General features: G+C 43.7%; 1 protein-coding gene across 14 annotated transcripts in view; it reads left to right on the forward strand.

The window, feature by feature from the left end:
* The window catches only part of DNM1 (dynamin 1), a 129623-nt gene that overhangs the window by 64810 nt on the left and 50510 nt on the right, over positions 1-14303 (forward strand). For 12 of the 14 annotated variants that reach the window (XR_014004240.1, XR_014004241.1, XR_014004242.1 and 9 more), the window contains exons 11-15: positions 1794-1880; positions 2646-2716; positions 4049-4100; positions 6238-6249; positions 14061-14174. Coding sequence is in view for 10 of the 14 variants with exons in the window: in XM_081179705.1 (XP_081035831.1) it covers positions 1794-1880; positions 2646-2716; positions 4049-4100; positions 6238-6249; positions 14061-14174 (336 nt within the window). In the remaining 4 variants the exon portion in view is untranslated. The remainder of the gene's footprint in view (positions 1-1793; positions 1881-2645; positions 2717-4048; positions 4101-6237; positions 6250-14060; positions 14175-14303) is intronic. The other 2 variants (XM_081179707.1, XM_081179708.1) reach the window with 1 other exon arrangement.

Below are 14303 nucleotides of genomic sequence, written 5' to 3' on the forward strand. Positions count from 1 at the left end.
AAGGATCTACCCAGACATTAATATCAGGCGTAGCCCTTTAGGTCTCTGTCTGCTAAAGAACTGTGCAAAAACTATTTCCAGTGCTAGAGTTTAGTTATGATAAGGGAGAGTGTCTTCGGCATGTGCATAATGCCTGTATCTCACCACTGGTAATCACAAGTAGCTATTCCTCTCCTTACACTTACAATCAGAGTGTAAACAGCTTGCACCAACCTACTGCATATCTTCCAACATTCCCGAGAAAAAAATTGAGATGATGTCCTTTGATGCCACATTCTGTGCAAGTCAGGTGACTCATGCAGGACTGCACAACAAAACACCACTGCTTATCAGGGTTGGAGAAGGACAACTGAAAGAGAGCAGAATAAACATATTTCGAGGTGCAGGCTACATGTCCACGCCTCCGTCTCTGGGCCCTCGATTTACCCAGGTAGCATGAGGGCAGCCTGTCCAGAAGTCCCTTCCCATCACCCAGATAGTGAGGCAGAGCCCTAAGTCCCTCTCGGGATGCCCAGGCTTTTTCATTCCTAAATGCAAATTCCCATGAAACTGGTCCCCCCGCACACACACTTTAAGCCCCTGAGGTGGGAATTCTCTCAGTAGTGCCTCCCACCAATTCTAACTGTTGCAGCCTAGCCCATTAGGGCTGTGGGGGCTGGGAACTGGCAACGCGGGAGGCAGTTCCTCGTCTCTGTGGAAAATGCTGTCGCAGAGGTGCCCTGAGTGGATGAAAACAAACAGCATGCCTCCTTCCCAACACCACTGCCAATCCTAGGAACTGCTTCTGCAGCCCCTGTCCTCTTACAGGGAGAAATTGGGGCGCCCAGGGATTAGATCAGAAATTGTGGTGGCTTTACTAATTCCACGGGTGTCCCAGCAGAACTGGGGGTGTTGAACGGAATGCTACTGCTGTCCAGATGCGCTGGGCTACAATTCCCATTAGTCCCAGCCAGCACATCTGGAGTCCAAACATCTGGAAGATTCCGGGTTAAAGATGGTTGGTATAGACAGCTACAGGTCAATAGTGTATAACATCCAGGTAGTCTTCAATCCTGGTGCCTTTAATTTAGGAATTAACTGAGTGGTCCAGGTTAATGATTACTGTACTGACTAAATTGTACCAACCACTGCTTGTAGCATCCTGAGATGAGGTCAGGCATCAGATGCTGTTTCTTAAGATTTTGTATCTTCATACTTAGTTTCTGCAGAGAATCTACTATGTGCCTTACACAGTAGGGCAGGGGTAATCAATGTGGTAACCTCTGGATGTTGTTGGATTGAAACACTGGTCAGCCCTGATATTGGCCCTGCTGGTTGGGGCTGTTGGGAGGTGGAGGCTGCCATTTTGGCTACATCTGGAGAGCTCCATCTTGGCTACCCCTGCTGGAGGCTGAAACTTGGCCATGATTCCAAACATCCCTCAAATAAAATGAATTCAGACCTGGAGGCCAAAAGAATAACCTAAGAAGACACATTGACAGATGGCTGTTCTGCTAAACATTTCCTGCTGGTGAGAATAGGGGGATTTAGTTCCAGCAAAGCTGCCTCTCAAACATGTCAAACCAAGATGCTGACTAAGATGTAAAGAAGAGCAAATGTTGTATCATGGCTGGAACTTGGAAAATCTCTCTGCTACTTTTCTTTTCTATACCTCCCCTATCCCACCCCATCCCAACGACCAGATCTTCTGATGAGGACTGAACAGTGGTGGTAGCAGCAGTAATTTCCTGGCCACTATCCACCCTATATTTCCCCATATGCACATGTTCTTCCCCCCTTCTCTTCCTGTGCAGCTCAGCCAATACCCACACCTACGGGAGGAAATGGAACGAATTGTTACAACCCACATCCGCGATCGAGAGAGCAGAACCAAAGATCAGGTGTGTGTGGAGGGGATTCTCATTTCACAGACACATACACAACCAGCCTCGAGCACAGATGGGAATCTGCCATAGGCTAAGATCTTGAAAGGGCCCCCTTCTCTCCCCCACCCTCTCTCACAAACAGATCTGCTCCTCTTCTTCAGTGTCACAAACTGTTTTTTCACCCTGGTGATGCTGAGAAGGACAACCAGCGGATGCCACTGCCTGGCCACCTCTCTGCCTCTCAAACAAGGAGGTGGCAGGAGTGGTGAGGAAGAGCAGTAGCTGGTGGTGCTCTGCAATGCCTGGGGCTGATGGGATAGAAAGGTGTTCAGTAAGTGTCTAAAAATTGAGGCAGAAGGTGCCCACTAGGTCTCTATTGGCAGAGCATTCCACAGTCCTGGGCTGATGCCACTAAAGGCTGGGTTTCTTGTTGTCAAATGAGACTTGCCAATCTGGGGGACGACCAGCAATGCTATTGCAGATGACCTCAGTGATAGAGCTGGGATAGAAGGGTTCAGGCAGTCCCTGAAGTACCAGTACCTAAGTTGTTCAGTGCTTTAATAAATGCAAGGACCTTGAACCTGGCTTGGTGGGTAATCAGTGAAGATGCTCTAACAAGGGTGTCACATGTTGTCAGCCAAATATCCCCATCAATACTTTGTACCGGCTGGAGCTTCCGAACTAGGCCCAAGGGCAGCCCCACGTGGAGCACATTGCAGTAATCCAGCAAGTAACTGGTTCACCTTTTTCATTCCTCTCTTTCTTATCTTATCTTCCCAGGTCATGCTCCTGATAGATATTGAACTAGCCTACATGAACACAAACCATGAAGATTTTATTGGATTTGCCAAGTAAGTACCAGCAATGAGGAGATGACATGTTTTTTTTCCCCTGGAGGAGTAGCGGTTGTGTTCATCAGTTGCAGCAAAAAGGATAAAAGAATATTGTGGTACCTTAAAGATTAAAATGTTCTGGGCAGACTGTGTTGTCCCACTTTTGTTTTGCTGTCGTGCAAGAGGGCTACCCCTACAGATGGCAATCATACAATGACAGAACTAATAATAACGCAGAAGGATGTGTGGACAATCCAGACTAAATCCGCCACTAATGCAGTATTTTTGTATCGGTGACATGTTGCACAATTAGACCTGCAAGAAAACGTGATTCTAGAGGGACCTTTAATTATGGTTTTTATCTTCTGCATCACATTTGCCATGAGTTTTTCTGCCATCAGCTCAGGAATACACTTCATGCATCTGGTGAAGTAGATCCTAACCCATGAACTCTTAAACAGCTTTAAGGTGCCACAAGACTTGGGCTCATCTACACTTCCATTTGCCCTGCTGCTTTCCCCTGGGGAAACCCATGGTTTAGGGCTGAATCGGAATGAATAGCAAGCAGGTTTCCTGCTAATTGCTGTTTGTTCTGATTTAGCATCAAAGAGCAGGTTTTCCAAGGGGAAGTGGCAGGACAAAGGCAAAACCACTCGAATCCATGCCTAGAAACCACAGATCATGTGTAAAACTGTTCATACCCATGCTTTCTAGGCACAGGAAGTGAGGATGAGCCCTTTGTTCATGTTTTTCTAGAACTCCATACAATATTATACCAGGTTTTGTTCTTTGTGGTGAGCTGGGTGATGTATTTTGCCTGTAGTTTTACCAATGTAATTCCCATCTTTTTCTGCTCCTTTGCACGTTTGGTAAAAAGTGACAGTCTCATCTGCACAAGACACCTGGGATGTGTAAATATATCCTTTCTTCCATTATTATTTTTAGAAGTCCCATGAAATAGCAGTTATAATACCTCACAGCACTTTATATCCTAAATTTCACAAGCAGAGAACCTTGTGTGCTGAGAATTAGTAGCAGTTACCCACTTAAGAAAGAGCGTTGCAAGACCTGAGTTCTCTTAGTGATGGCAATGAGAACTTCTTTCCTGAGAATAATACCTACAGTGTGTATTCGTGTGTGTGTTGGGTGTTTTCATCAGGATCACAGAAGGAGTGGGGAGGGGGGGATAAAAATTAAACTCCCCCCCCCACCCGAGAGAGCAATTCCGGCTAAGCGTGGATTTCAAGCAGAGGCCAAGAAATCTGGATTCATATGAGCCATCCCAAGAGAGTCAAAACTGGAAAAGAAAAGAAAAACGTCTTCAGCCTTTTTTTTTAATTTCTCATGCAGTGCTCAGCAAAGGAGTAGCCAGATGAGCAAGAAGAAAACAGCTGGGAATCAGGTAAGCCCCTTTCGTGGCTACCTTGGGCCACATTTTAAAGCCTTGAGATGGATATTCACTTTGCTTTGCAGGAGGCAATGGAAGTTTCACTGACACATCTTGGAAGGCAGGAGGAACCGAAATGTCAACTCATCGAACCCATTTCACTGAAGCAAAATATTCCATACCCAGGGTGGTAGGGGGGTCCTGGAGTGTAATCCTCATTAGAGCTTTAATATTCATTAGTAAAGTTAATCAGATAAAGATTTAATTGTATTGTTGCCTGCTAGCTCCACTGGTTGGCCCGAAATAAGTTTCTTGAATTAATCGTTGGATACACACTGCCTAATGGTGGTTTTTTTTTAAAGAAGAAAACAACCCACTTTTGTTCCAGTCTTATACCTCACTGGTAGTTGTATACTTGTCTCTGCATGGTGTATGGAGGGATAACCTTGTGGATGGTGATAGTGGCAGTAATAATAATAATAATAATAATAATAATAATAATAATAATAATGGTAATTGATAGGATCCAAACAAAGTTAGGCTTTAATTCTTTCCACCCACCTGGGAATAAGTATTACTGAAATGAGTAGGACTGAATTTAGCCATTACTATATTTTCAGATTGACTTCAATGTGGCCAAAGAGCATAATATTAATAGTAATAATAGAATAACAGTTGTGCTCAATGTGGTTTTGGTTTTTATTACTGAATTTCTAAAGTTGCTCTGCACTTTACAAAAATTAAGAACAGCATGGTCCTTTCTCACAGGCTTAGAGTTGTAGCCAAATACAACGATTTTGTAGAGTTGATCCATTTAAATTAATGGACCTAAGCTAGGCTGCATTCACATGACAGTTTATTCCATTTCCATGACTTTTCTCTAACTGTTAAGTTCTGCATTAATACTTGAGCTTACACATGACTCAAAAGCCACTTCTGGAACAAAAGCAGAATTTAGTACAAATTTAGTGCTCATTTCCATGTTATTTGATTCTAGAAAAGAATCCTTTTGCAAATTGTGCAACTGAGTGTTGCACATGCACTGTATTCAATTATAGTTCCACTATATTCCACTAGTTTTGGAAGTGGATTTTGGAAGTGTGAAAGTTCAAATGTAATGTGGAACAGTTGAGAAAAGTCATGGAAATCGAATAAACAGCCATGTGAACAAAGCCTATGTCGTGTGTCTCAGTTCCAGTGGGTCTTCTCTGCGTACATTTAGCATTATATACAACCTTTATTATCCAAAGAATTACGTGAGAACAAGATATCCAACGCTGAAAAGGTTGCATTTTAAAGGAAGCATCTGGGGTGTTATTCAATCTTCTAAAGTTCTTATGAGTTTGGAAATTTCCAGGCCCCATTTGGGTGGAGTAAAGAACTTCCTACACCGCAGCCCTGTGTCACCATGGGACAAAACCATAGCTGTCAACGTCTCCCTTTTTTTAAGGGAAATTCCCTTATTCCGAATAGGTTTCCTCACAAGAAAAGGGAAAAGTTGACAGCTATGGACAGAACATCCATTTACGGCGTGTTTAAAACACAGAATTGTTCCCCCCTATTGCTGAGGGATCAACCCTGTGATCAGGGGTTCCGCTTTCTGCTGGAGGAACCTTCAGCACACAGTTGCCAGATTACAATTCTTGCTGTTCTTTAAAGGAAGCCGTGACAGTTAAAGGGGTATAAAATACATATAAATGTGTAGCATGAATGTAACCTCAGACCTACCACTAGGTGGACTTAGGCCCAAGGCCCTTTCTGAAAATGCTACTTCTTCACTGCTTCTCAGGCAAGGCCAGCCACTTTATACCACCCAAGTGGGAGAGGAGGAGGCCCTTCAGACCTGTTCAGTCTGTTTCACTTTTAGGTGCTTTAAAACCAAAACAAAACTCCCCCCCCCCTCTTTTACCTAAGCAGATTTTGTTTTGTGATGTGGTCTTTTTGCTGTTTTTGCAACTAGAGTGCTGATTTAGCAAAAGGTTCTAGTGATAAATGTTTGGTTTTGTTATATATTTATATTTCCCCCCCTCCCCCTTTATTTTTGGAGCCTAGTTTCTTCCTCCTCCTCCCGCTTTCTTGAGTAATGATTTCTCCTTTCTTTGCTCCTGTCTTTGCTGCTGCTGCTGTTGTTGCTATGGCCCTCTTTTTGCAGGATGAGATCCTGGTGAGTAAAAAAGGCCACTCAATGTGCAGTGCTAACAAGTACTAATTTAGGTGCATCTGGGGAAAAGCTGGGATGCCTCCGTTGGCTGCAGGCGGGGCAGGGAGACAAAGTACAGTAAACCCTAATACTATGTCCGGCAGAACAGAAAATGAGGGAGCAAAAGTCACTAGTTGGTGAACAGAGTGAAAACGGTTATTCATTATTATTATTATTTATTAGATTTATTCATTAGATTTATATAATGTCCTTCATCAAAAGGCAATTGATACTGTTGACCATGGTATCCTTCTTGACTGTCTAGAGGAGCTGGGAGCACTTTTATACGGTGGTTCCGCTCCTTCCTCCTGGGCTGTGTCCAGAAAGTGGTGGTGGGGGATAAGTGTTCAGACCCCTGGGCTCTCACTTGTGGGGTCTCTCAGGGTTCCATCCTCTCCCCTTTGCTTTTTAACATCTACATGAAGCTGCTGGGAGAGATCATCAGGAGGTTTGGGTTGGGTGTTCATCAGTCTGCGGATGATACCCAGCTCTACCTCTCTTTTAAATCCGAGATCAGTGAGGATGGTTAAGGTCCTGAGTGAGGGTCTGGAGGCAGCTGGAGAATGGATGGCAGCTAACCGATTGAGGTTGAATCCTGACAAGACAGAAGTACTCTTTTTGGGAGACGGAGCGGGCAGGTGTGGAGGACTCCCTGGTCCTGAATGGGGTAATTGTGCCCCTGAAGGACCAGGTCTGCAGCCTGGGAGTCATTCTGGACTCACAGCTGTCCATGGAGGCGCAGGTCAGTTCTGTGTCCAGGACAGCTGTTTATCAGCTCCATCTGGTACGCAGGTTGAGACCCTACCTGCCTGCGGACTGTCTTGTCAGAGTGGTGCATGCCCTGGTTATCTCCCACTTGGACTACTGCCATGCACTCTACGTGGGGCTACCTTTGATGGTGACCCGGAAAGTACAAGTAATCCAGAATGCGGCAGCTAGACTGGTGACTGGTGACCATATAACACGAGTCCTGAAAGACCTACATAGGCTCCCAGGACGTTTCTGAGCACAATTCAAAGTGTTGGTGCTGACCTTTAAAGCCCTAAACGGCCTCGGTCCTGTATACCTGAAGGAGCGTCTCCACCCCCATCGTTCTGCCCGGACACTGAGGTCCAGCTCCGAGGGCCTTATGGTGGTTCCCTCCCTGCGAGAAGCGAAGTTACAGGGAACCAGGCAGAGGGCCTTCTCAGAAGTGGCACCAGTGCTTCCCCCCCCCCTAAAAGAATGTTTAGGGGTACTCTCATTTTCCTACTCATATTGAAATACTGCCCCTCAATGAGGCCAAACTTAGATTCACAAAATGTTTAGGGGCATGCGTACACCTGTGTTCCCCCAGAAAAAAGCACTGAGTGGCACCCACCTTGTGGAGCTCCCTCCCTTCATATGTCAAGGAGATAAAGAACTACACAACTTTTAGATGACGTCTGAAGGCAGCCTTGTATTGGGAAGTTTTTAACACTTGATGTTTTATTATGTTTCTGTATATGCTGAAAGCCGCCCAGAGTGGCTGGGGCAACCCAGTCAGATTGGTGGAATACAAGTAATAAAATTATTAGTATAGTAAAAATCTTAGGATGGTTCACAAGATAAAAACATGAGATAAAACACAATTAAATAGTTAAAACAGAAACAGCTAAACAATAACTCCCCCTCCCACAAACACATTTAAAAGGCTGTTGCTATTACAACACAACTGGAAGTTAGAAAACCTTACCAATCTCCTGCAGTTCAGTGATTTGCCAGTAGATCCTGATCTGCCTCCTCTCTCCTCTGGCTTAAAGTCACAGGTACGTCACTCACCTGTCAACAGTGTTTGCAGGAGGGAAACCATTATAATGCCATTGTTGCTACAGCAATCATGTCTGCTGCATAATATGTGGTGTCACCTTCAGGTCCAAACTACAGAAACACAAGCCTGTTATCAATCATGTCTAACAGGGAGATGGAGTGATTTAGAGTACCCATAGGGTTTCTAGCACGGGTTACTGAATTCCCAAGCAATTTTCTCCCACTTGAGCTCACTTCTGGCATCAGGTCATGGGTGCAAGGAAAGTGGACTTCAGGCAGTGACAGAGCCATAGAACAATCGTCTTGGTTTCCAGACCCTTGATCATCTTGGTCGCCCTCCTCTCCACATTTATTTTATTTTATTTTATTTATTTATTTATTACATTTATATACCACTTTTACCTTCCAATGATCTCAAGGTGGTGTACATGGTTCTCCCCCCCCCCATTTCATCCTCACAACAACCCTTTGAGGTAGGTTAGGCCCAAGGTCACCCAATGAGCTTCATGGTTGGGTGGGGATTTGAACCCTGGTCTCCCACCTCCTAGTCCAACCCTCTAACCATTATGCAGCACTGATTATCAATATCCTCCTTTAACTGTGGTGCCCAAAACTGGACACAGGACCCCTGGTGGGCTGAAGAAGACTAGTAGGTGGGGAAGAGGATTCTGCCTCCCTTACGTTTGTACCCCTTGGGGGTTTAAACTAACCCCCCGACACCTGCCTCCTTTAAACGTGATTAGCAATAAGGTTCTGTCCAAAATTATAGATTTGCTGCTATCGCATGTAGTCTGCTATTAGGTAGACCAGAGATATCCTCTGGATTGTTAGGATGCTGTTCCTATAAGTTTGGCTTCTACAACTCAGCCAGCAGTACATACCAGCCATGTCTGGTGGCTCAGTAACCCTCTTTCTGTTGCTGGCTGCCTTGGGCGGAAAAATGAACGTGACAGCTGTCAATCAGATAGCAGGTTGCAATACATGGCTATTGAAGCTGTGTTCAGTCTTAAGTTGCTCAGGTCTGTTATAGGCCGTGCCATGGGGTGGCTGGAGAGGTTCTTAATTCCGGTTGCAGAATTTCGTGTTTTCTGCTTAGAGAATACCAGAATTATTGTGGCCATTACTTCCTGTAGTTTGGTGGAAAGGACTGTGTCCCATTGTTTCCTGTGCACCTAACTCTTTATATGCACTTGGACGGCAACTGCGTCCTTCGTTCCACAGTTTTCATGGCTGGACAGAGCAATAATTGGGGCAGCCTGGATGGCTCACTCTTGCCTGGAGGAAGGAAACTGCTTCCTAAAGGACTTGCAGTAGTAATGCAGCAAATGGGAAGCTGGTTTCGCAGTAATCCACTAGGCTGTAAGCACTGAAAATCCAATTGCTGAAGTGCAATATGTTGCCGTGTGAAGGGATTTTAGGCAAAGATGCTAGGCATGCTTGCTTAAAGTCACACCACAAGCTGCAAGTATAGAGCAGCTCACCACTAAAAGATGCAACCATATTTTAATATAGACTAGCATACAAATGCTCTGGTCCATGGGGTCACGAAGAGTCGGACACGACTAAACGGCTAAACAACAACAAGCATACAAATACACTGTGTATTTAAAACACCAGTGAAGTTATAAATAGGAAAAAGCAGACTTGCCTGGGAATAAATTCAATTTGAGTGCACATGGCTTGACAATACTTGTTGAAGTGGAGCAGGGAAGAACTGGATGCCTAGATGAACTAGGGCTTCAAATGAATCACGAGTCTGTTCCATTTATTTCAATATTTCCCATTAAGGGATTTTATTTCAACCAGAAATGAGAACCACTGTGACCTGGATTTGAAATTTTTCCAAGGCTACAAAGGAGTCCCTTACATTTTATTAGAACTAGAAGTTAGGGCAGGAAATAGTTTCACATTAAAATGTGGAAGGATGACATCTAGGTCCAAAGGTTTGCAAAAGATATGGTGGAATTCTCCTTTGTTGGCCTTAAAGGGAACCAGTACAAACACATGCGTTTTGCTGATACCTTATTCCACATGTAGGTTAAATAGACGATGGAAAAACTGGAAAGATAAATTGTGGTGTTGCGATTTGTGCATTGCTAAATTAAAGATTAACTATGAAATATATTTTCATCCAATGACTGTGCAATCCTAAATTATATGTTTTTGATGTGTGGAATCTGAAGTTGGTTTAACTGCCCATCCAAAGCCCTGCTGAGGTCTCACTGGCAGGGCAGACGTGAGGTCAAAGGATCGCCCTTCAACTCCTCTGCACTTTTTCTTTTGTCAAGGGAAATTCAGACTAGCTTGGGAGCTGCTCTAAATCTCTTCCTGGTTTGGGGGCGTGTTAGCTTTGGCTTCTTTGGATCTGAGCTATTTCCCAGGCCTCCCCAGATGTTTCCATGGCAGCAGGAATGGGGGATCCGACATGAGATCTGGCTCTCTGACATCAAAGTCACAGAGATAGCAAAACGAATGAAGATTGACGAGTCAAGGGAAGGGAGGCAGTGTAAAGCTTTTGAGTTACGTTGACTATCTTTGTAAACAAATAAACAATCTTTATTTAAATAAGTGATTGTAATGCCGTAATATCTTACACATCTTCATACTGCTTTCCTTCCAGTGAAGTTTACTTTTCTGTAATGTTGCTTCCCTTCATGTGTTAATAATTAGTCTGTTTTTGAGTATAACTGGGGGGGGGGGATTAGCTGTAATCAATAAGAAGATTAAAACCAGGAGGGTGTAGTGGGAGCAGAAGTAGGTCTCTCCAAGATGAAATAAATAATAAAGAAAGAGGAGTAAGAAGAAAGAAAGTCTAGATAAGAGTGGTATGGTTTGTACATTCTGGCCCTTCACTCCTACTTTTGCACCAGGAGTCATTGAATCAGGGGGAAATCTTCAATTAACCATAGTTTTCCATTTTATCTGAACCAGAAAACTGTGGCTAATGGCTTCAAAACAAGCCAGGATCTTAAGCCAACATCAAATTATAGCTTCATATGCTATCTTGTTGTTAAGCTGAGAGATGATTGTTCAAATACATCCCATGAGTTAAAGAAAGAAAGAATCCGAATAAAACCCTCCCCACAAAAACCTCCCTCTTTATTCAGGGCCTTTAGGAGGCACACATGCATACTTGGATGAATTTATTTTATTTAACAAGTGGAGTTTTCTTGGCTTCCAGATTTTTCTTCCAGGCGTTTTCAGAGCAACTATTCCTTATAACAGCTATGATAACCTAGGGACCAGAGTGGCCTTGCCAAAGAAGTTTATCCCACCTCCCTATTCCCTTGCAACCCTTCTAAATTTTAATCCAGGTGTGCTAAAAAGTGTGATGGTTCTATTTTTTGGAGAGAAAAAACTGGTTTGCAAAAGAAAATTGGCAATTAAATGTTCAGGCTGTCTTTGAGTTTTGAGCGCTCATACCTGCACTAAAACTTTATTATAAAGTTTTATCAAGCATTAAGGGGATGGATACAGTGCCTGGTATCCAAGAATACAGAATCTTCAAGAATTACAGAAGCTGGCATGTGGTAATTCATATGTACAAATGCAAATTTAGAAATAATTACTATAATTTAAATAGAAACAGGATACCTCTTACAATAGTAGAGAAGGCACCAGGTAATTTCTGCGCCTGCTCAGTCTGCTGACCAGGTTCTACTAACTAGCCATTGTGGGCAACTTCAAAGTTCCTCTCCCTTTTTATGGTTCCTTTATCTTTAAACTAGACTTGGACTTGACAACCCTCAGATAGAGAATACTTTCAAATAGAGGACTGCCATCTGACAGCCTTTCAAAATACCGTATTTTTTGCACCATAACACTCACTTTTTTCCTCCTAAAAAGTAAGGGGAAATGTCTGTGTGTGTTATGGAGGGAATGCCTACGGGTGACATGCCTACGGATTTTCCTCCTCTAAAAACTACGTCCGTGTTATGGTCGGGTGCGTGTTATAGAGCGAAAAATACGGTAGAAACCTGTCATTGCAAAGTAGGACACATGGTTACCTTATGAACAGCCCAGTGCACACATCATAGTAAGCTGTAGTTAATTGTTTACTGTCAATGTGCAAATTGGTTCCTCTTCCTCTTCATTTCCTCTCTAGTGCAAGCACGGACAACAAACCACAAGCCTTTTTGTCCAGGGACTATGATTTGTTTTGCTCAAAGAAACCAAGACCAAACCTTGGCATTACATCTTGGGGCTTATCCACACTTACTTTTCCTCTATGCTTTCCAGGCAGTCTGTGCTTTAGAACTCCATATCTGAGTGCCCTTTTTTGCTCTAGAGCTTCCCCCATGAAAAGCCACTCTTTAAAGCTGAATCCAGCAACTCACAGAAAACCTGAAAGAGCACCCAGACATGGAGCCTCAAAGTGCAGACCTATGCTTGGAAAAGAGTGGACAAACGGTGAGTGTGGAGAAGCCCTCGGCTATGTGGCGGGAAACAAGCCACAGTCCTCAGTTGAGACCAAATGTTAATTCAGGGACTATGGCTTATCCCCCCCCCCCCTGTGCTAGGAGAGGATACAGGGGCCATTGGCATGGTCATGGCAAACCACTAACTGTAGCGTTACCACAACTTGCACGAGTGTCATAGACTCATGTAGCTAGACATGTTGATGGTGGTGTTGCTGTTGCAGAATGAGAGACAGTAGTTGTGCAATTGTCTTCACAAGAAAGAAAGAAAGAAAGAAAGAAAGAAAGAAAGAAAGAAAGAAAGAAAGAAAGAAAATCAGTCAGTTTAGCAGTTGTGTTGGTCTTTGTAGTACTCCGTTTTCCTCGTGGAACACAGATGGTTCATGCTAAAAGATTTTTCAGACTGTAGTTTGCTGCAGGCTGATTGTTTCTTGGTGTAGTGACAACGCACCTCCCAAGTACAGCACTCTCATTCTCTTTGTCTCTGTCTCTCTCTCACACACAAACACATATTAAATCCAGGATATCAATTCCAGATGCACCTTTGCTTCCAGATACTTACTGTTGTTTTTTAAAAATGCTATTAACTCAATTGTTTGTTGATTGCAATCCTCTTTTTATTTTGTTTGATCTACTCAATCTTTGCTACAGAGTGGGGTCTAAACACGGTTGTGTGTACTGCAGATTTTTTAAAAAAACTGTGCCAAAGCAACACAGGTACCATGCAAAGATAAGCTGAACTCTCCAGCTTGTATGGCATATGTCAGGGGATGCCAAATTCTGCATACTTAATTCGTATGAAGGAGAGTGGCATGTGGTCCTGAAACCACCTTCGATGACCACAGGAAATCCTGATATAACTCCTGGGATTTGGCTGGATATTGCCAACACATTTTCAAATCTACTTTGGTAGTCATATCAGGTAGAAATTTCCTTTGACAAAATGAAAACTGAGTTGTGAGGATGGGGGTTCCCTGCACTTGCACTGAATTACAGAGTACACAGAGCCCTGTTTATCCCCACCATCAAGAATGGAAAAACGGGGGCTCCCTGATGTCTGTTGTTCTTGAGATGTTCCTCTTATTTTATTCTGGAACACCATAGCCCTTGATTCTGGTCTTTTGAAATGTCTTTTTAATACTCACCTTGCAACCCAATAAGACTTCCCCTTCCAAGTCTTGCTGAATGGTGTGCACCTTCCTGACTTCAGACTTGGACCTCTTACTATGATTTGTTTTCTGATGTCTGGCAAAGGCATCAGGGGTTTTGTTGCTCTTCACTGCAGCCCTATAGATCTCTGCCCTAGAGCCTTCCTCATGTGTTCTTGGCAGAGGATATATGAGCTAAGATAAGCAAGTTCTTGCCTTCTTGGTCTGGCTCTTTCTCCTGTTTTTAAGCAGGTCTCAGTTTGCTGGCGTAGGTTCATCCTCCATAGAGGACATCCAAGCAGCTGTTGGACCAGCCCTGCTGTTTGATATGCTGCTATGTTTGTGTGTGCAATGCCATTCTCTTCTTATCCACTGAGTCAGCTGCTGGCATGCGTAACAATGATACGTTTTTATAACACAGGTGATCCGCAAGGGCTGGCTCACCATCAACAACATTGGCATCATGAAGGGTGGCTCCAAAGAGTACTGGTTCGTCCTGACGGCTGAGAACCTCTCATGGTACAAGGACGATGAGGTAAGAACTCTCTGTTGGTGTTTTCTGTTCCTTCTGAATTGCCATCAAGGGGACTTATGCTGGTTTATTGTTTAGTTGTACTGTATTTTGTATTTTTAAGAAATACATTTTATTGTGAGGGGGAGTTGG

Source organism: Podarcis bocagei (genome assembly GCF_964188305.1).
Source record: "Podarcis bocagei genome assembly, chromosome: Z".
Classification (NCBI taxonomy): Eukaryota; Metazoa; Chordata; class Lepidosauria; order Squamata; family Lacertidae; genus Podarcis; species Podarcis bocagei.